Raw genomic sequence first — 21,942 nt, forward strand, 5'->3', positions numbered from 1 at the left:
CCTGTCATGAGAAGAGGTGTACAAACGCAAGGGATCTTTAGAGTTGCCTGGTGGTGTGTGAGGAAGATATGAAACTGACCTTGAGGTTTTTTTTTTAACTATTTACTATTTTAGTTAACTCAGAAAGTTCATCCCCAAGATCTCCTATTTAAATGTGTGTGTAAAGAAAAGGAGGGTGATTTTTTTTATGAATAACTTTATTCCTAATTATATGCACTTCTCTACAGTTGCTTCTAAGTGAAAGAATTAATGAGATTAGATAATATTGATACAAGCTAAGAGCAATAAAAATGTGATTACTACGTGATGATAGAGGAAACTAAATGGATTCTATCAGGCTGCTTATTTGACAGAGCAAGTATTTGCTAAACTGTGGTGTTGAAGATTGACCTTGTGATACTTTCAGTAACAGTGGCAAAAAACCCAATAGCTTCTGAGAAGAAAGGTATTAGTGGAAAACCATTTAAATTTTCCTTGTGTAGGCATAGGATCTGGAGAAGGCAATGGCACCCCACTCCAGTCCTCTTGCCTGGAAAATCCCATGGACAGAGGAGCCTGGTAGGCTGCAGTCCAGGGGGTTGCTAAGAGTCAGACACGACTGAGTGACTTCACTTTCACTTTTCACTTTCATGCATTGAAGAAAGAAAAGGCAACCCACTCCAGTGTTCTTGCCTGGAGAATCCCATGGATGGGGGAGCCTGGTGGGCTGCCGTCTATGGGGTCTCACAGAGTCGGACACGACTGAAGTGACTTAGCAGCAGCAGCAGCAGGTATAGAATCATTAAGATTCTTTGAGAGCACTGGTTCTTGCCCATAATCCTATCCAATTCACAATTTTAGATTAGCAAAAGTCCTCACACATTGGGGAAACTGATTCTAAGAATATGAAACTTCTTTATGTCTAGAAGATAAAATCTGCTGCTGTAGGGGTGAAAGATTAAGAAATAATGTTTTTAATAGAATGGATAACAACTACATGGTCCTCCTGTATAGCACAGAACACTATATTACATATCTTGTGATACCATAATGGAAAAGAATATGAAAAAGAATGTATGTTATAAATATAGCTGAATCACTTTGCTGAACAGCAGAAATTAATCTAACATTGTAAGTCAGCTATACTTCAATAAAATAAATTTTTCAAAAAATGTTTTCATTTGACAGTAGATCAAGGAATGTCAAAATTGGAAGCCTAGATGGGTTGTTATAATTTAATATAGAGTTAGTTATATACAGTGTACATTGGCAGGTGGTGGTCTGTTGCAGAAGGCTCTAGAAACTGAAATGTCTATCACTTTTGCATTGTTTTTGGTTCTCTCTCAGGCATAGATATTTAGTGTCAGGGATGACAGAACCCCTGAAAGTTGTGGTGTTATGTATTTTATGTATAAAAACAAATGGAATATCAATTACTGAACAGTCATGCACTGGATGCTTAATCCAGATGGGTTCATCCAGAAGTCCTTCTTTTTTAGTAGTCTGGCTATTTGCAGATTTATACCATAGCTCTGTTTTCTGTCAGGGGGAATTTTCAGTGTTAAGCTAATTGGTTGTCCTCATCAGCTATAAAGCTGTGTGTGTTTGCATGTTCATGCCACATAATTATAATCAAGTACTTTTTCGGACCTAAAAACATCAATGAGTTCTGAGGTTTGCAGAGTTGGGACAAACCATACACCCCATTGTAGATTAGAGATCTTTATCTTTAAACCATAGTCACAGTTTATGGAGACTAGAATGACATGGACATATTTGAAGACTCCATAAGAGGAATTACTAAAATTTCATACATTTATCACATGAATCAGCTAGTTAGCCTTTCCTTGGTTAGTTAGGGGACGAAAATGCCCTTCAGTGAATTATCATTTTCCTGTGTTAGGAATTGAACCCTATAACTGGTAAATATTTTCATACCTTTTCTAAAAATTTATGACATTTACCTGATGAAGTTGGGTCACGTAGGGAGTCTCCTGACTGCAGAAATATTCTGAAGAATCTTTTGGTTCTGTTGTTCTTTGAGGAAATTGATTTGCAGCGGTCTCAGAAGCAGTTTTCTTAAGAGATACAGCTGCCGGTTCTGCAAAAAGTATATAATATATCACTAGAAAGGCACTTGGGAGGTAGAGGGGAGGGATGCACTCAGACAAACCTATGGAATTTGTTCCCAGTTGTCTTCATTTAGTTTGTTGGGAAACCCAGGAGTAGATTGTCAGAGAACTTGCTTTGAATTGCCATATTAAGGCTGGAGTTAACTTTTTTTGTTTTTATCTCTTAGAAATAATAGCCAAACAAGTTACATTCCGCTAGTGTTTTACATTCCCTTAGTTGGAAAAGTGCCTTATCCCCCCAAGGATCTTAAGGTACTATTGCTTTGTCATTCTGGGTTGGGAACAGCCTCTTGCCCAAGCCTCTGAGTGTTGGGAACAGCCTCTTTAACAGAAGACTTGAAGTCTACCTGGTTTCCTAGTAGTAGTTTGATCTTGGGAAAGTCTCCGAATTTCTGACTGTTTCTCACCTGTTGGGCTAGACTTATATATTTTAAAGGTCCGGTGCACAAATTCAGTGCATTGGGAATGATACTTACGTGTGGTTAATCCTTAGCAGTTTCCCTTTTCAGTTGCACATGCATTAAAGGGCATTGAGAGAAGGAAAACGTGAGGCAACTCATCTGATTTGGAATTTATGTCAAAAAATGGAGGATAAAATTTTCAGCTTTCGTGAGATATAAGTGTTGTTGGGCAGGGTTGGGGAGAGTGGAGTCCTGCTCTTCTCTAATACTTTATTCGAAAAATACTTGTTGAGCTCTTCCTGTGTGTATGCAAGGCCCCGTGGTGGACACTAGGGATACTGTACGACACAAGGCTGACGTGGTCCCTGCCCCCACGGAGAGGGAGCAGAGCAGCTGGTTCAACAGAGCCGACTTGTTCATGCCCCCATGTCCTCCTCTGTAAATGGGGATAGTGGGATCACTTACCTCATAGAGTGGTGGTCGCGATTAAATGTGTTGACATGTAACGTGCTTAGAACACTACCTGGATACATGCATACCCTGTGGCCCTGCGTCCCACTGCTGGGTATGTACTCAACAGAGATGCATACATGTGTTTATTGGAAGACATGCACAGGAATTTGTAGAGCAACCTTATTCTGAGTAGCCCCAGTCTGGGAACATTGGATAGAGAAGGTAGAGGGATGTATGTTCCTATTATGGAATATTCTATGGCAGCAAAAAAGAACAGACTCCTGCTGCAAGTAAAATCATGGATGACTCTCAAACAATGCTGTGTGAAAGAAGCTTGACATTACGAAATACATACTAAAGGAAAAGACCATTGTATGATTCTAATAATAAAACTAGCCTATGGTAGTGAACATTGATAACTTTTATGAGGGCTAACAGGCTTCCCAGGTGTGCTAGTGGTAAAGAACCCACCTGCCAACGCAGCAGACATAAGAGGTGCGGGTTCGATGCCTGGGTTGGCGAGATCCCCTGGAGGATGGCATGGAAACCCACTCGAGTATTCTTTCCTGGAGAATTCCATGGACAGAGGAGCCTGGCAGGCTGCAGTCTATAGGGTCCCATAGAGTCGGACACAACTGAAGCGACTTAGCATGCACGCATGGGGGCTAACAGGAGAATTAATGAAGTGGGGGGGTGTTTAGGGTGCTGGTAGTGGTTTTTTTGTTGTTTTTTTTTTTGCTGGTAGTGTTTTATATCTTGAGTTGAGTGGTTGGTGCACAGGTGTCTTCACTTTGAGGTCTTCAACTATTTATGTGAACTCAAAACAATTAGATCAATTATAAATCTATAAAATGCTAAAGTTGGATTATCTTAGAGATCCAGAGAGATGCAGTCATTTGCTCCATGTTGAGTTTTAAGGGTAAAGAGAAACTGGAAAAATTAGGTTTTTTGTTTCTCAGACCAGTGCCTTTTCTTATATTCTGTATTTTTCTTTATGCTATACTACATTAGGTTGGGCTTCCCAGGTGGTGCTAGTGGTAAAGACATTGGCTGCCAATGCAGGAGATGTAAGAGACGCAGGTTTGATCCCTGGGTTAGGAAGATCCCCTGGAGGAGGGCATGGCAGTCCAGTCCAGTATCCTTGCCTGGAGAATCCCATGGACAGAGGAGCCTGGCGGGCTACAGTCCGTAGGGTCACACAGAGTCAGACACGACTGAAGTCCCTCAGCTTGTATGCACATTGTGAGTAACCTGTTCTGTTACTTATAGTGGGTCGGTTTGTAATGACAGCTTCATAATTAGCTGGCTTCTCCGTTTTTGTAGAATTACTAAAAAGTTATAGCCATTGTTAATTACCTTTGGAGAAAAGCAAAGTTCAGAACTTACTAGTTTGTGGGGGATTTCCTTTTACATCCTCGTATTCTAATGGCAATCACAGAAAAGTGTAAGTTAAAGGCGAACGATGAATAGATAGTTGTGCAGAAATTTGAGGTGGGAAAGTTTATGTTTACTTTGTTACTTTCACGCTTAATAAGCTATGAAAGAAATAATTTTCCAGCATTTTTTGCTCTCACACAGCTCATAAACAATAGTCTCAATTTGTCAAGGACAAGAATAAACATGTATCAGGAAAAAGCTACAGCAGTTTTAATCAATGTGGGAAAAGTTGGTATATCTCAGACTCTTACCATCTTCAAGTGCTTTTCTCTTGATGCTCAAAGTTCTTGGGTTTTTGGTATGATTTTCAAATAATTCTTAAACAAGAGAACATAGGAAAAGAGTCATTATATGACATCGTCTAAAAGTGCATTAGTTTTCAAGCATTCAAGTACACTACAGTTAGAACATTTAAGTGATTGGACAGATGAAAGAGTTCAAGAATTAGGAATATTTTGGTACTAATCTTTCCTAAATCTTTAGGAAAGATTTGAAAAGAAATTGAAATCCTTCACTTAATAGGTATGTGGTTTATAATAATTTAGGGAACCATTTGAACATAAAATAGTGTTAGGAATTTATTATTGAAGAATTTTTTCCTAAGTTAAATGCAAAGAGGAAAGTTTATAAAATTTTCACTTTAAAAAGTCTAATTCCAAGGTTACATGGTAACCTTGTTTCCATTTGGCAGTTCTGAGAGATGGTTGTCTTAGGAGGCCATCAACTTCTTCATAAAATCTCATTTTTCTTTGAAGGTTGACATTTTTCTTTTGTAAAACTCTGTATTCATAATTTAAAATTTTTGTATTTGGTATGACATTGTTTCCAGTCTCTTGTCTATTCCAAACTGCATTAATGTCCTGGCAATTTCCTCAAATATTTCTTTGTTTCTTGTGGCCCCGTTCCAGCACTTGCTTAATTTTTTCGTAAGGCCATATGTTTATAAGTGCCCTGACCGCCTTGTCACACCAGCTTTCTCCAGCCTGTGTCACTCACTGTTATAATCTGTAAATGACTTTAGCATCTTCTAAAGGAATATGATTTCCTATGAATCAACATGATTCACAATTATTCAAACTTAGATACACCCTGTATTTCAGTATCATTCATTTAAAGCAAACTGGACTGACGTAAAGCATTGATAATTTCAATATGAGGATCAACATTTTTTTCATACATTCATATTCAAATATTTTAAAATAAGACAGACTAATCCCCAATATTAGAGTAATTTAGCTGCTTTTCATCAACAGGTATCCTTGATTGCATATTTATGAATACAGAGTGTCTCAGTATTTACAGATTTTTTTTTTTTTTTTTTTAGTAAGAAGTAGGAATAGACATTTCTTTACTCCCCTACCATATACTCTACCAACTCAGGTATTCAATATAATGAGGCATTTGGGATCATACATAGTAGAGATCTTCCCTATAACTACTTCTACTGGTATATATTAGACTTTAAAAATCAAAAGAACATTTGAAATTCAACAATTTAGATCCCTTACCTGACCCAGGAATACCGTGTGGCGCTGTGAGGCCGCCCACCTCATCTGAGGCATTACTTGCAGTGTCTTCCTCTGTCAGAAAACAGAGTAGTAATTTAAATGTTGTTCACAGAACCCTAATGCACTTCGGCAGGTGAAGACTGCACTGAAAACGTGGTCAGCCTGGATCCCAGCATCAAGAGTGTAACCTCAAAGCCAAGAGCATTTGCCATCTTGAACCAAATTTAAAGGTGGCCTTAGAGGATTCACCGCCAACACTACAGCGTTGGAAAGTAGTCTGCCTTAAAAGTCACAAGGCAGGAAGCTTGGTTTGTAAGGACGAAAGTGCTTTGTGACCTAATTTGTTTAACAACTTTCGCTGTTACATTTTAATGCTGCTCTTTTTTTCATTCTGTCCTCATTGTAACTAAGAATAATCCTTACTGCAATACCTGTAAAGGAATAATAAGACTCTAAGATTAGGTGGTTTTAGCAGTCTTCATATTGAGGTATTAAGCAGACAGTGATTAACATTTTAAGGAAATTAAAATGCTTAGTGTGGTAAATATAACAGGAATTTGTCCTGGTGGACCAGTTTATGTTCAGGATGTTTACAACCCCGCTGTTGGTAATTTGGGGAAAGCTCCTCCTCATATGTGTATGTTGGATTGCTGTGTTGAAGTATAGCAATGTTATGGTAGTCTTTTGTCTCAGCTGTACTTCCCTATACACCGGAACATTTTTAAAAAAGAATTCTATGTTATTAAGTATAGGTGTCTATATAGTTACTTGGAATGATTATTCTGCAATTAGACAATCGTTTGTATTAATAAACCTTGAGGCAAAAGTGTAGACAGAGGGCTGTAAGCATATTGCTGCAGTGGGTATGTGAAGATGTACATCAGGGTAACCTCATCTTCTTATGAAGGACATGTTTGACAAATAGATTCAAGGGATTAGATCTGATAGCCAGAGTGCCTCAAGAACAATGGAAGGAGGTTTCTAACATTGTATAGGAGGCTGGGATCAGACCTTCACAAATAAAAAGAAATTTGCAAGAAGGCAAAATGGTAGTCTGAGGAGACCTTACAAATAGCTGAGAAAAGAAGAGAAGAGAAAGGCAGAGGAGAAAAGGAAAGATATGCCCATCTGAATGGACAGTTCCAAAGAATAGCAAGAGAGATAAGAAAGCCTTCACTTTGCAAAGAAACAGAGGAAAACAATGGAATGAGAAAGACTAGAGATCTCTTCAAGAAAATAAGAGATACCAAGATATCATTTCCTTTTACTTATTGTAATAGACAGAGCCTAAGTCTTCTATGATAATTCCCAGTGATTAGCTTCTTCATATTTCATTGGTCATACATTTTTAAAGTGATAATTTACTCAAAGTAGCTAATTTTCTCCCAACTGGAATCAAATTGAATCTTATGTGTTAACTCTTTTCAGCCCTCTGCTGGTCTTATTCTCTAAAAACATGACACCTTGGCTATGCTTGATGATCTTCTCTAAAAATACAGGAGCTTGAATCCACTGTACAACATAACACTAAACCAAAACCTCCAGGGCTTCTAAGTTGGAAACTAATTAGTTATCCAGAATGTGGGGGTCCATAGCTTTAGCTGGATTTTTCCTTGAAATACAAAAAAAAAAAAAAGATGCTTAGTATACTTTTAAGATAGTAAAGTGTTACATTTGGGGAGATCAGTTTTATGACCAAGTGTGAATGTTAACAATATGGAGCAATGACAACTCCGATAACAATATTTATTAGTAAAAATCTATAAAAACAAAATGGGCTTCCCTGGTGGCTCTGATGGTAAATAATCTGTCTGCAATGAGAGAGACCTGGGTTCGATCCCTGGGTTGGGAAGATCCCCTGGAGGAGGGCGTGACAACCCATTCTAGTATTCTTGCCTAGAGAATCCTCATGGACAGAGGAGCCTGGCAGGCTACAGTCCATGGGGTTGCAAAGAGTCAGACATGACTGAGCGACTAAGCACATAAAAACAAAATGAGCTGACCTCTAACTATTGACCTGATTTTTCCCTAAAGATAGATATCCATGTCTTTAGCTAAACATAACAGTCTTCCAAGTAGTGGACTAGCAACTTGTGCATCACAAAGTATATATAAAGTGTTTTCTTACATATTTAGCTGCTGGGATCTATGTGGTTTTATACCTTTACTTTTATATTTATTTGGAAGTTTAAAATACCATTATTTCTAGAATGACTGTAAACATCCTGTTTCATATTTTCTAGATATATTCCATACTAACATGTAAACATACCATTTTTTAAAACCTGTCAGTTTACATCTGGCTTAATATTTTCCCTTTACATAAAAGAAGTTATACTGAGATGTTGTATTTAAGTGAGTGCTCCAGAGGACTAACAAGCTTTAATCTTCTGAATTTTTTTGAAAAATCTTTAAAAATGTTTTAAGATTTAAAAATCATAAAAAATATTCTAAAGTTTGTAAACTTTTTCATGAAAATCTTTCTTTCTTATTAAACACTGTATGTGGTAATCTGATTTTAACTTCCAGTGACAAAGGGTCATTGCAGTTGTTCCTTTAGAATCCTTAGGAGCACAGAGTTTTGTTTACCTTTGTTTTCCCACTAGTCAGCTGCACGTTCCTGTTTGGTTAGTCTCCGTAATTTCTCTCCATTTTCACCTGTCAGTGTTCTAGCCGCTTTCCTTTTCTCCCATTGAGCTTTTAAAGTGAAGTTTGCCAAGACTGTGGGGCACCTGGTTTCCAGATCAGAATTGGTTTTTAAACTTTTTGATGCTGTGGGAAACTTTGGACTGAAAGACCAGCACAAGGTCTGTGACGGCTAGGCTTCCGCTTAGGAGCTTGGTCACCCCCCTGCCCTCAATTTTGGTTTGTCTAAAAGGCAAACTATCAGAGAGGAGACACACCCTAAGTGCCCTACACCACAGGGCAATGGTTCTCAAACTTCAACATGTGTCAGAATCACCGAGATACATATCGGACTGCTGGAACTCACCCCCAGTTTCTGGTTCTGGAGGGGGCCCAAGAATTTGCATTTTGAATGAGTTCCTAGATGATGCCGATGCTGCTATGAACAGCAGCCACAGGGAACCTCACTGTCATTAATAATCTCCACCTTCCATTTCTGCATTTTGGAAATGTGAATATTATTCAACAATACTGTATAATGCTATACTTGTATATGTTCTTATAATAGCATGTTAGATGTTGTGGCTGTTATATAATGTATATGATGGGTGTGTGTGTTCGGTCATGTCCAACTCTTTGCAACACTATGGACTGTAGCCCACCAGGCTTCTCTGACTGTGAGACTTTTCAGGCAAGAACACTGGAGTCGGTTTCCCTGCCCTCCTCCAGGGAATCTTCTTGACCTAGGGATCGAACCGACGTCTTTTGCCTCTGCTGCACTGGCAGGCGGTTTCTCTACCAGCCGCCTGGGAAGCCCAATGTATATAAGTAAATTAAACCATGGTAATGCTGCAGGCCTCACCCTTATGGCCTCATCTAAACCTCATTTTCTCCCAAAGACCCCATCTCCAAATGTAGCAACAGTGGGGATTGGGGTTTCAACAGATGAGTTTGGGAGTGACACAGTTGAGTCTGTACAGCATCTTATAATAACATGCATTGCATTACATACACACACATAAAAACAAGAATGTTGTTTTACCTGTGCAAGGGCTTTGTCTCATATATGTCTCTCTTAGGTCTTCTGACATATTACTGACCAAGTCATCTTAGCTGCATCTCCAGCAATAACTGTATGAACACGGTGAGATATATGGTGGTGTGTTTTTTATTTACTTTTAGAACTGTATTTTAAGCTCTAATATAGTATTTTCCCTTTTAGAGTGAACTTGATACTAAAAACTGTGGTTGTTTATTTTTCTCTAGATTCCCCATCGTTAAACATATTTTAGTCTTAGGTCTCTGTAAGCATCTGGTGTTATAAGTCTACCTAGGTCTTTACATAAAACTGACAAGATTATATTCACCTCCATCTCCAGTAGTTGCTGTATGAACACAATCATGCCATCGCTTTTGGGCTACTTGATCACTAGTTATTTTACATTTTAATTTCAATGGGGGAGATGTATAGTTCTCCAGCAGACCAGTTCTTTCCTTGTCTACTAGTGAAACATTTTAGGACTTCTCACCACCATTTCCCAATCCTAACTCTTTGTCATTTCCCTCTCTTTCCCACTCATACTTTTAGGAATTAGGACCTCATTCATGTTGATGTATGACAGAAACTATCATAATATTGCAAAGTAATTATCCTCTAATTAAGAATAAAAATTAAAAAAAAGAATTAAGACTGTATCATTTAAGGCTGATATTAAGATCTAAAAACAAAACAAAACAACAAAAAAAAAGATTGCGGCCACTCGAGGTCTTTAATAACATATCATCCATTCCACCATTTTACATTGCAAATCTGAAGGAGGTACTCTTGAGTTCAGAGTTCCACAGAGACAGAGGTGGGACTTGTATTTCCCAACTCCTGGCCTAGAACTCATGCAGTTTATTTCATGCAGTCATATCTTTGTGTATATTGCATCTCAACTCTTTAGGTTAAACTCATTTTGAAGAATTTTATGATGTGTCCTAGGAGAACTCACATTCTCACAGGTTTTATATTTTTCTGAGTTTTTCAATGCACTTTTTCTGTTTACTCACAATTTTACCACAACTGATATGAAAATTTTTTTGAATTTCTGCCATCAAGAATTTTATTTTTACTTCTGTAAAATTGGTCTTTCTAAACTTCTAGAAATCCAATTTTCTTTTCTTGTTTTGTATAACTCTACACCATTCTGTGTTCTGATCAAATTTGCATGAACTCTGTTTCATGATAAATTGAGCAGTTAGCTTGTTGAATCTCATTTAGTAAAACCTATTTACCTTAGACTGCTGCTGCTAAGTCGCTTAAGTAGTGTCCGACTCTGTGCGACCCCATAGACGGCAGCCCACCAGGCTCCTCTGTCCATGGGATTTTCCAGGCAAGAGTACTGGAGTGGGTTGCCATTGACCTTAGACTATATTCAGGTTATTGACATTTTTTTATGTGGTAGCATGATGTTAAGATTACTTTTCTTTGCTTGCCTACCTGTCTGATCCTCTTCCATCTTTACATGGGCACATCCTGTGGCTTGCTCTTCATCTTGGGATTCCTGTTGTGAGTTTTCTGTTTTCTTGTGTCCCAGAATCGCATCCAACTCAGTAAAAAATTTCATGCTTTTAGCCACGCCTAGGTCTCTAGCCATTCTTACAGTCTTGTATTCATGTTTTAAGTTTTTGTACTTCGTTCTGCACTGCTTCCAGTCTCTCTCTATTCCAAGTTTCTGAAGCTTGGCAGCAATTTGTTCAAATATCCGTTTATTTCTCATTGTGCCCTCTAGCTGCTGTTGTATCCCTTGATCAGACCAGATGCCTATTAGAGCCCTGACTTCTGGCGCAGTCCAGTGCTTTCCTCCTTCATTTGCTACAGTTGGGATGACAGTTGGGTTATTAGGGGGCTCCATTATTGCTGTAGAGTCACCTGTATTGGGTGGGGAGGGAAAGAGATCCATGAGTTACATATATCAGACAAGGTAAATAATTGGATGCAACATTACTAAAGACAGTAATTTTCTCTATGGGAGATGGAATGCAAATTACAGTGTAGCTTTTGTCTTAAACTACTTGGGAAATCAAAATACAGAACGTGACTCTGTTCCTTATTGTGATGGTGACTGACTTTAATACAGTTGTTTTTTTAATTAGTTGCATCTTGATCATCTTTCTTCTTTAGCACTTCTTTCTCTTCCATTCTGCTCCTTTAGTATGTGGGATTAATGTCAGTGCATAGTGAAAGCTGAATATATAATTTTGTAATATTTACTTCATTAAAGCAGTATAATTATGTATAAAGCAGCTTGTTGAAGACAATTTTTCCATAAGTGTGAGCAATTTATCTCTTCCCCTTGCTTTTTCTGTATCTAATGACTTCCGTTTGCTCCATGTCAGAATCTCCTGGTGAAGCCTTTATAAACCACTGCCCCCATCCTTCATCCCCAGATTGTGATTCTAGTGTGCAATTCAGGACTGAGAGCCAAGACTATTCATGAATGAAGGGCTTAGAGGAAGCACATTAATAATCGGTGCTTCTTAACTCTTTGTGAAAATAAAAGATGTCCCATTGGTTAAAGACCAAATGCCATTTTAAGTGAAGTATTATATCCTTTTAATGAAAAGAAATGTGCCAGAAATTTCATAATGCATTAGGCAGAATGTCTCTACTTAGTTATAAATCCTTTAATAAATTGGTGTTAGATCTCTGCACAGTTTTGCAACTCATTTTATGATAATGGCATTTCTTGACATTATATTGGTTATTTCACAACCATATTATTTTACTCAGATTTCATGTTTAATAAGAAGGTGGTTTGGACCTCAGCATCTATAAAATTAGTCATTAAAAAAATTACCATAGTATTTACCTGGGTATGGAGGTGCTTTTATTTTGTGCTGTATTTAATGTCTTTGTTTTAAGATGTTTTTCATCTTAAATTAAATGTTAATTTAATTTTAAGATGTTCTTATTTAAAAAATTTTTAAAGATGTTTTAAATTTAAGGTGTTTTTCATCTTAAATCAAGTGAGCACGTTTCCTCACTTGCATTAACTTTCAGTAAGAATTTATAAGCAAGAATGGGACTTATGTTGACTTTTTGGGTGAATAAAATCATCCTTGACTTCATTATGGATTTTATATTATTTACTTTCAAATGTAAAGTTCTGCTTTTCTTAGCTTCCAGGATAGCTGAAGGCTATATTAAGTACCACACTTACTATGTGTAATTTTGGCCATCTGCTTCCTTACTATATTTAAAGCATAAAGACGGGATTTGAAGCTAATATTTCCAAAGTATTTCTACCAGGAAAAAAATCACCCATTTTCTCAGATTTGGTATCAGTCTTACTTTCCAATTTGATGTAGATCAGTTTCATTATATTTTTGAACAGACTGTACCATACCTACCTAGTTCCATTGGTCTGACTTGAGAAACCAAAAGTAAAGGATTTCCTGAGATGTCTTCCTTGTCTTCTGATGTAACTGACATTTTGCCTGGAAAGAGAGGATTCCTTTTAGAAATAAATGCCAAGGAAAATTAAAATTGGGTTAACAACTGATAACGCTAATAGTTTTAGTTGAATTTGATCGTATGCATGAAGGATCATAGATTTATGATAGATGTTTTTTATAATAGTGGTATAATATGGTTTAAATATCTATGTATATAAAGAGAAATCTAACTTCCTCCATTCTGTTGACATTTTGAGCATCCCCTAGAATGAAGTTTCTGAGGATGGTTGCAGTTAGTTTTCAAGTTAAACTGTGTCTTTAAAGTGAGATATTTTTTCATTTTTGTATTTTAGGTACCTCAACATAGTAGGCCCTTTAAGTGATACTAGTAATGTGAAAGAGAAATCCTGCAATACGGTAAAAGAACCCTGCCAACCTTAAAGGATGAAGATGTCCCTCCTTGATTATGTCATTTCCACATGTTTTTCTGCTGCTGCTAAGTCGCTTCAGTCGTGTCCGACTTCAGTCTTAGTGACCCCACGGACTGCAGCCCACCAGGCTCCTCCATCCATGGGATTTTCCAGGCAAGAGTACTGCAGTGGGGTGCCATTGCCTTCTCCAGGGGATTTTCCCAACCCAGGAATCAAATCCAGGTCTCCTGCTTTGCAGGCAGATTCTTTACCGATTGAGCTACAAGGGAAGCCCATAATTATTCAAGTGGCATAGTTACATAAATTTAAAAGGGCTTCCCAGGTGGCACTTGTGGTAAAGCACCCACGTGCCAGCACAGGGGACCATAAGAGACATGGGTTCACTGCCTGGGTCGGGAAGATCCCCTGGAGGAGGGCATGGCAACCCACTCCAGTACTCTTGCCTTGAGAATCCCATTGGACAGGGGAGCCTGGTGGGCTGCAGGCCATGGGGTCACAGAGTCAGACATGACTGAAGTGACTTAGCACAAAGTACATGACATAATTTTAAAAACTGTCATTTTAAAATTGAGTTTCACAATTATTTGAGGCTAAGTTGCAGTTAGGGAATGTTTTTGATTTAGTTGGAAATATGGAAAATAAAAATCTTAAATTACATAAGAACTCTCTTTAGAGAGAAGAAGAAAAGATACTGACATACTGACATCAGGTAATTTATTGACTGAGCTTGATGAGAACAGCAAGGAAAGGTAGGGTTTACTATTCTTTTATCTGCTTTAGGGCCTGCTTCTGTTTATTGATAAGGTCTTAGAGCTGAACATACAGGTGGGGGCAAAAAAGAAATATCTCTCTCCACCTTCTTCAGGGAATTTTTTTCCCTCAGGTTGATCATTCCTAGCAAGAATCCCAAAATTATATGCAGGGGACCCACACAGTGGAGATTTTAAATTGAAACCCTTAAATCATTATTCTTAATGCATTTGTATACAGTAAGAAAAGGGAAAGAGTGGAAATTGGTCACTGAAGGAATGTGATACAGAAGCAGTAGGCCAAGGGTATTCTGAGATTGAGGATGATTATAGTTTTTAGAAGATGAAGCCTCTTAAGAGTCCTTTCCCAAGGCTTAACAAAAGGGACCAGATCCTCTGTCCTTGAAAGAGGACCCCTTGCATGAAACAAGTTGATCCCAACAGTAGAAAACACACATTCACTTCTTTGCCTTCTTTTTGCCATATACCAATAAAAATTCTGCTGGTTCCACCATAGAAAAATCAGAAGATGTCATAAATGAATCAGAATTGGAGAAAGAAGGGCTGTCTAAGCCTTAGAAGGGCTTCCTTTGTGGCTCAACTGGTAAAAGAATCTGCCTGCAACGTGGGAGACCTGGGTTTGATCCCTGGGTTGGGAAGATTCCCTGGAGAAGGGAAAGGCTACCCACTCCAGTATTCTGGCCTAGAAAATTCCATGGACTGTATAGTCCATGGGGTTGCAAAGAGTTGGACATGACTGAGTGACTTTCATTCATTTTACTTAAAGCCTTAGAAAAGAAGCTGTTTGACTATGTTAAAACTTTTTACTTTTGTGGGTTAAATAAAAATCAGCCAAAATTATAAGGTGAAAGGAGGTCATGCAAATTTTTCTAAGACCTCAACTGACATGAACAGTCAGTTCATAAAATTGAGTAAATATATGTAAAATGTTCCACAGCACTTTTAATTAAACAAATGCAAAGTAAACAGTTATTGATTGCATACACTGTTATATATGTGTTATATATGTATTTATTAGATTAGCGTAGTAAGTAAGTGTTAGTCGCTTAGTTGTGTCCAACTCTTTGTGACCCCATGGACTATAGTCCACCAGGCTCCTCTGTCCATGGAATTCTCCAGGCAAGAATACTGGAGTGGGTTGCCATTTTCTTCTCCAAGGGATCTTCCCGATTAGGGATTGAACCCTGGTCTCCTGCATGGCAGGCAGATTCTTTACCACTGAGCCACCAGGGAAGCCCCAGATTAGCATACTCCATTATTTATTAAATCAGCAAAGTCTCTCCCCCTGCCCCGGCCCCCTGTTCTATAAAAGGGACATTTCATTGTTAAAGTACAGTTCTTTTGGAAAGAAGTTACTTTAGTAATATGTTTCAAAGTAATCATACCCCACACCTTGACCGGAAATTGAACTTCTGATAGTCTATCCTACTGGGATAATTTTTAATTGGACAAAAGATAATTGGTTGTAGGAAGTTCCCTGGTGCCCCAGTGGTTAGGCCTTGGCTCTTTCACTGCCGGGGCCTGGGTTCAGTCCCTGCTTCGGGAACTAAGACCCCACCAGCTGTGCCGCAGGGAGGAGGTAGTAGATTATACTGTATGTGAGGGGGAAACAACAGGAGATACCGCAGATTTTGACACAACTGAACAACTCAGCACACACAACAGCACAGAGTTTGAATTAAACAACTCTGCCCTTAAAAATAGCAACTCCGGGACTTCTTGGTGGTCCAGTCGCTGGGGGACTGGGTTCTGCCCATGATCAGAGAACTAGATCCCATCTGCCGAAACTAGGAGTTCACATGCTGCAATAAAAGATAATGGATGCAGCAAATAAGACCTGGTGCAGCCAAAATAAATGAATAGATATTTTTTTAAAAAATGAAAACTACTACAACTCGCTATTAGCTCAAATGATGGTTAGTGTTTTGTAGCAATGAAGTATTTTTTAATTAAGGTATGTACAGTTTTTTAGACTATAGTGTGATATAAATTTTATATGTATTCAGTTCAGTTCAGTCTCTCAGTCATGTCCGACTCTTTGCACCTCCATGGACTGCAGCACGCCAGTCTTCCCTGTCCAAAAAGTTTGTATGACTTGGCTTTGTCAGGATATTTGCTTTATTGCTGAGACCTAGAACCCAATGCACAATATCCTCAAGGTATGTCAGTATTTAAAGCATTTAATCGTAAATAATTTAACCTGCCAAATCCATTTGTTTTACTTTCTGTTAAAATGGAGATGTTCTTCCAAACTAGTAATGACATTTTTATCAGTTACTAGTATTTTAGTGCTTTTGTTTATAAATTTAGGAAAGTGGGAACATTAATACAGAGCAGAAAGTTCTGTCTTATTTTGGAGCTGGGAAAACAACAGTTGAGCAATACATATATATATTTTTCAGTACTCATAAAATTAAGATTAAAAATACTCTCAGAACCCAATCCATTTGCCAAAAACCATATCAGACAGGAGTAAGGAGCAGTTGGCATTAGCAGTTGGTACCATTTTAATGTCTTTGTTTTTTTACTTTACAGATTTTTTTAATGGTGGCATTATTTCAATTATTTTTTTAAAATTAATGTTTACCTTGTGCAAAATAGCATATACATACAGGTCAGTTGTTTTTCTCAACCTTGATATTTCAGGCTATATTTATCATATGGACTCAGAAGTCTGGTTCTCTTACAGTTTGTTAGGTAAAAACAAAAGAAGGGTACTTTTTCTTTTTACCTTCGGTGGTCCCTGGGGCTGTACTTGGGCTCAGCGTTGCCAGGCACCTGTCATTTGCATCTTCCTCTGTGAATGGTGTGGCAGGTTCATACTGCAGGATGGCATCCAAATCATGAAAGAACTTCATAGTTTTAGAGCTGTCTCCAGAGTTGTGGGCATATTTAACTGTTCTGTATTCATATTTGAGATTTTTGTACTTTGCCCGGCACTGTTTCCAATCTCTGTATACTCCTAGTGCTCGCAGCCTTTTAGCAATGTAAATAAATATTCCTTTATTTCTCAGTGTTCCATAAAGTTGTTCTCGTATATTTTTTTCTGCCCAGACACTTAGCAAAGCTTTAACCTCTTCCTCAGTCCAGTGCTTTCCTGCTCCACTCTCCATGTTGAAAGTGACCTGGAAATGATTCACTATTTCTAGCCAAGGTTTTGTTTCCTAGGAAACCAGCCGGCTGGTTGTCAATAAGCCGTGCAGAGCTGAAGGGATCTAGTTTAACTGGTTCGAGCTGCCCCAGGGGAGTAACTTGAGAAACTGCCAAATAAGCAGGCTTCCTGATTAAAGAAGCCTGGACCTAGAAGATCCCTAAGGTTACTCATTTCAGCTTTAAAGGCCAAATTACCCTTGAGACAAAAGGGAAAGAAAACCTTTTTTTGTGTTTGTTTATTTCTAATTTACTATGTGATTGTTGATTTTTTGCTTGTTTGTTTTGGAAATGGTTGGCAGAGGTTCTTTCTACAGTAAAGGTTTGTGACTAAGGTTATTTTTTTTCCCTCTGATATGAATCACTTAGTTCTTCTGACATTGGTTAACTGAAGACCACATGATTTCACTAAATAAATTAATCTTAAGTCACAAATTATTCAGTTGTATAGGATGTATAGTATTATGCATGTCTGTTTTCAGCATAATAGTTCACAGTATTTAATGCATTGGTGATTTAGCAAAATTACTTCACTTTTAATTTTCTAGATTTTTACTTTGCAGATGCATTTAATGTTGTAGTTTCTCTCGTCGTTAAAATGCCTGTTATAATTTTAGAAAAGAACCTTTCTACAAAATAAATCATGTTAGTAATTGTTAATGTATATGTACATATATGGTTGAGATTTAATTTTTATTTCTACCCTGATACCTCTTCTTTGGAACAAAAATTTGTTAACAAACATCTAGTATTTATAGCATTTGTTCAGAACTACTAAAAATTGTTAAGCTAAAATTGTTAAACTAAAAGTGGAGCTTTTAGTTTATCTTTTGAGTTTATACTCCACTGTGGTGCAGACCCTTTAAAGTCTTACCAGTGTGTTACCCTGCTGAGCTGGAAGCCTAGCTCTGGCTTTCTCTGTGTCCTCACCTCATAGCACTAAGTCAGGAAATGAGATAGAGTGCCTGATCAGCTCAGGGCTTCTTGAAGCAGCATTTGTTTTCTGATGAAAAAAGAGGTAGTTATTTGTCAGAAGACATTTGGGAAGTGCAAAAAAGCAAAACAAAACAAAAACATTAATTTTATGATTCCAGTACCCACAGACATTTTACCTGCTATTTTATTTGGGGCTTTTACGTTATATCTACATACTCAACCTTATTTAGAGGTCACCTATTACAGAGGTTACAAGTACAAGGTCTGAAATCAGGTTGTCTGTGTCCTAATCTTGGCCATGCCACCATTCTCTGTGTGACACTGGATGAGTTAATTTTGTTTCTTTAGTGTTGTCCTTATCTGTAAAATGTGAACAGTAATCATAGTTACTACTTCGTTGGATTGTTTTGAAAGCCTAATAAATTGGATCATTCATGTGCATGCTTAAGACAGTGCCTGGCTTATTAGGCGTAACGCAGTCTCGTCTGCTGCTCCAATCATTGTCAGCATCATGATGGAAGTGGCCCTGCTGCTGGCAGCATTTAACGTGTTGTCAGACTGAGTTCGTGGATGTTACTGAGAAAAGTATGTTCCATAAGATTCACTAAAGAAATTTATCAATGGGGTAAATTTAACAGTTTGACACCTTTTTATATTCACAGGGGTCAGGAGAGTGCTGGTATTGTGACCAGTGATGGAAATTCGATACCAACATTCAAAACACACAAGGTATCTTTAAACATTGAAAAGTGTTGATGATAAAGGTAACAATAATCAGAAGACAGCTAGTATATGGGGGGGGGGACTTTGAATAAAAACAATTTGTATGTAGAAGCATAGTTGATCCTTTAACAGTATAGGAACATATTTTGTATGTCATATGTACTATATATATTGTTCTACAATAAAGTAAGCTAGAGAAAAGAAAATATTATTAAAATCACAAGGAACAGAAATTATAGTACAGTACTGTCTTTGTAGATACAATAAGCTTATGTTGACTTTTTATAATATAAGTTGTTGGTATCTATGTTAGTATAGTCTGAAGTTGGTACAGAACACTGTACATGGTATACATATTGCTAACATAGACATCAAAAATGAAAAGATAATGTGAAAAAATTCCTGTTTAGGGGATAACAATTCATGCATTGATAACAAAGGAATAGCAATATGATTGCTTTTTGGTTGCCTAGCCCATACATAATAAGTGAATTGTTATATCATTACTTTATGCCAATGTAAGGATGGGCTATCTACTTTAACACCAGTCTTGCACATAATCTTCTACACATTGACTGCTTAGGTGACGGTAATGGTACTGACACAAAAATGTTCATATGGTTTTTACCATATAGTTATTGGATTTTCACACAAAACCTCTCACACACCCACAGTAAGATAACTTTGTTAACTATACAATATGATGATTAATGACTGTTGATTAAATTGAAGTGGATCATCATAAAGTTCTTCATCCTAGTAGTCATGGTTCATGAGTAGGCTGAGGAGAGGTTGGTTTTCCTGTCTCGGGTGTGGAAGTAGATAGTGGGGTTGGGGGCAGGCATACTGCGTGTAACTTGACAGATACATCGTAATTTCTGTCTCACGTACTTGCTTTTTTATTTCTCTCAAAATGTTTCTGTACGATACCAGTCCTTCTACCATTTGCTTTAGTTTAGTGGCCATAGAAAGGTCTATCTTGTAAAATAAGTCAAAAGCAGTCTTAAATAATCAGAACCCTTCTGCTGGACTGTCTGATGTCAGTGTGTTTTCTGGCACTGCTTTCTTCATGTTTTCTTCCTTATCATCTGGCAGTGGTTCAAAAGCACTCATCTGCGTCAGTTATTTTTAATTTTTTGCCACATCCGCAGTCTCCTTCGTGATTTCCTTGATTAGTTCTACCGTGAATCCTGTGAAGTCACGCACAGCCTCCGGACACAGTTTTCTCTGGCATGGATTCTTCGTCTCAGGCTTGATGGCCTTTACAGCCTTTTCAGTAACGACAATGGCATCGTCAGTGGTGTAATTCTTTCAGACTTTCATGCCGTTCTTTCTGCTGGGGTTGTCTTCATGGCGCCGACAGTCCTTTTCATAAGACTGTAATGAGCCTTGAACGTCCTTATGACCCCCTACAATCGGGGCTGAATTAGAGATGTCGTGTTTGGGAGCAAGCAGATCGCTTCGACCACTTGGCTTCAACACTGTTGAACTTATGGGGTTCTGAGTAGCCAAGGGCATTGCCCAATATCAAAAGAAGTTTAAAAAGCAGTGCTTTACTGGCAGGGTACTTCCTGACTTCAGGAATAAAGCATCAATGAATGGTATCAATCAATCCAGAAAAACAGTTCATGTTGTGCAGGCTTTATGGTTCAGTCCTGAGTTAGAAGACTGGCAGCTGCTGTTTGTCCTTTCCCTTCAAGGTTCAGGGGTTCGCAACTTATATCTAAGGGCAGTCCTAATTAGAAACACTACTGCATTTGCATGAAACAGGAGAGTTAGTCCATCCTTTCTGGCCTTAAATCTTGATGTTTTTTAAGCCAAACCTTTCCCTAAAAATCTCCAGCCATCCTTCGCTAACATTTAATTCTCCAGCTTTAGATCCTTCACCTTCCTTTTGCATTGTCCTCATTTAAATAACTACACTTTTTCTCAAATCTTATTTAATAGGTATGCCTTTCTTATGGCAATCCTGAACCCACCTAAGAGCTGCATTTCTGCAACAATGCAACATGTGTTTTCCTTTCTTTTTTTTTTTGCAATGGTCTGTATGCTGGATTCATTTACCTTGAAATGGCAGGGCCACCACAGCTGTAGGCCACAATCTACAGTAGACCTCAAGCAGTTCACCTTTTTCTTGTGAAGTCACGGCTTTGCTTCTTGAGGGCACTGCAGTGTCACGAGTGTCGCTTTGTGTGAGTCCCAGGGTGTCCCTCAAGGTTTACAGTATCGCACTAAACACGAAGGAAAATCCTCAGTAGCTGGGAGAGAGGCTTTTCACTGCAGTAAGCAACTTGATGTAGAGATGAGTGGTTCACCCAGAGGTGATTAACATTAGATGACATACTTGCATTCAAGTGGATACTTGCAACACTTGAACTCCCCACAGTATTAACAGGAGGTGGCTCCAAAATAATTTCAGTAGTGCAGTCTGGACTACAGTTCATTTTATGCAGTTACTTAATACTGCACCCTTATGCTTGTTTACATTTTTTGAAAAAGCAAATAGCACCAGTTATGGTTTGTATTTTTTGTGTGCATAAGTTTTGATAAATGTTAACATTCTATAATAGGTTTCTGTATATTTTTATGGTAGTAAATGATAAAATAGATTAGTATCTACAAATGTTTTATGCATCCATGACATATTCAGTTTCTTAAATTTTTTACTCTAGGCTACATGGCTCACTGTATTTGTATATCATTGCTAATCTCCAAAATTTTTTCCTGATATATTTATTGGAAAAAAATCCATGAATAAGAGGACCTGTGCAGTCCAAGCCTGTATTGTTCATGGGTCAACGTTTTTATTTTTTCTTCTACAGTGCATTTCTCTCCCACTGATAATTTGCTAGATTGACTCAGACAAGTTATTTATTTGAATACTTTAACATACTTTGAATTTAAAATTATAATTTAGTTTATTATAGTTGACAAATGTTAACCATTTAGTACATCTG

General features: G+C 37.8%; 2 protein-coding genes across 4 annotated transcripts in view; one reads left to right on the forward strand and one right to left on the reverse strand.

Moving 5' to 3' along the window:
- The window catches only part of PAICS (phosphoribosylaminoimidazole carboxylase and phosphoribosylaminoimidazolesuccinocarboxamide synthase), a 39,044-nt gene extending 21,755 nt beyond the window's left edge, over window positions 1-17,289 (reverse strand). The window contains exons 1-6 of one of the 2 annotated variants that reach the window (XM_043906681.1): window positions 16,908-17,289; window positions 12,931-13,017; window positions 11,018-11,449; window positions 5,911-5,982; window positions 4,654-4,719; window positions 1,944-2,080 (exon numbers count right to left, since the gene is read on the reverse strand). In XM_043906681.1, coding sequence (XP_043762616.1) covers window positions 1,944-2,080; window positions 4,654-4,719; window positions 5,911-5,982; window positions 11,018-11,449; window positions 12,931-13,017; window positions 16,908-17,289 — 1,176 coding nt within the window. Of the gene's footprint in view, window positions 1-1,943; window positions 2,081-4,653; window positions 4,720-5,910; window positions 5,983-9,577; window positions 9,642-11,017; window positions 11,450-12,930; window positions 13,018-16,907 lie in introns of those variants that run through there. The other variant, XM_043906682.1, reaches the window with a different exon arrangement.
- The window catches only part of PPAT (phosphoribosyl pyrophosphate amidotransferase), a 34,548-nt gene that overhangs the window by 1,692 nt on the left and 10,914 nt on the right, over window positions 1-21,942 (forward strand). The window contains exons 1-2 of one of the 2 annotated variants that reach the window (XM_043906692.1): window positions 17,490-17,648; window positions 18,925-18,991. Coding sequence is in view for 1 of the 2 variants with exons in the window: in XM_043906691.1 (XP_043762626.1) it covers window positions 18,925-18,991 (67 nt within the window). In the remaining variant the exon portion in view is untranslated. Of the gene's footprint in view, window positions 1-17,489; window positions 17,649-18,924; window positions 18,992-21,942 lie in introns of those variants that run through there. The other variant, XM_043906691.1, reaches the window with a different exon arrangement.

Source organism: Cervus elaphus, chromosome 6 (assembly GCF_910594005.1).
Source record: "Cervus elaphus chromosome 6, mCerEla1.1, whole genome shotgun sequence".
NCBI classification, from domain to species: domain Eukaryota; kingdom Metazoa; phylum Chordata; class Mammalia; order Artiodactyla; family Cervidae; genus Cervus; species Cervus elaphus.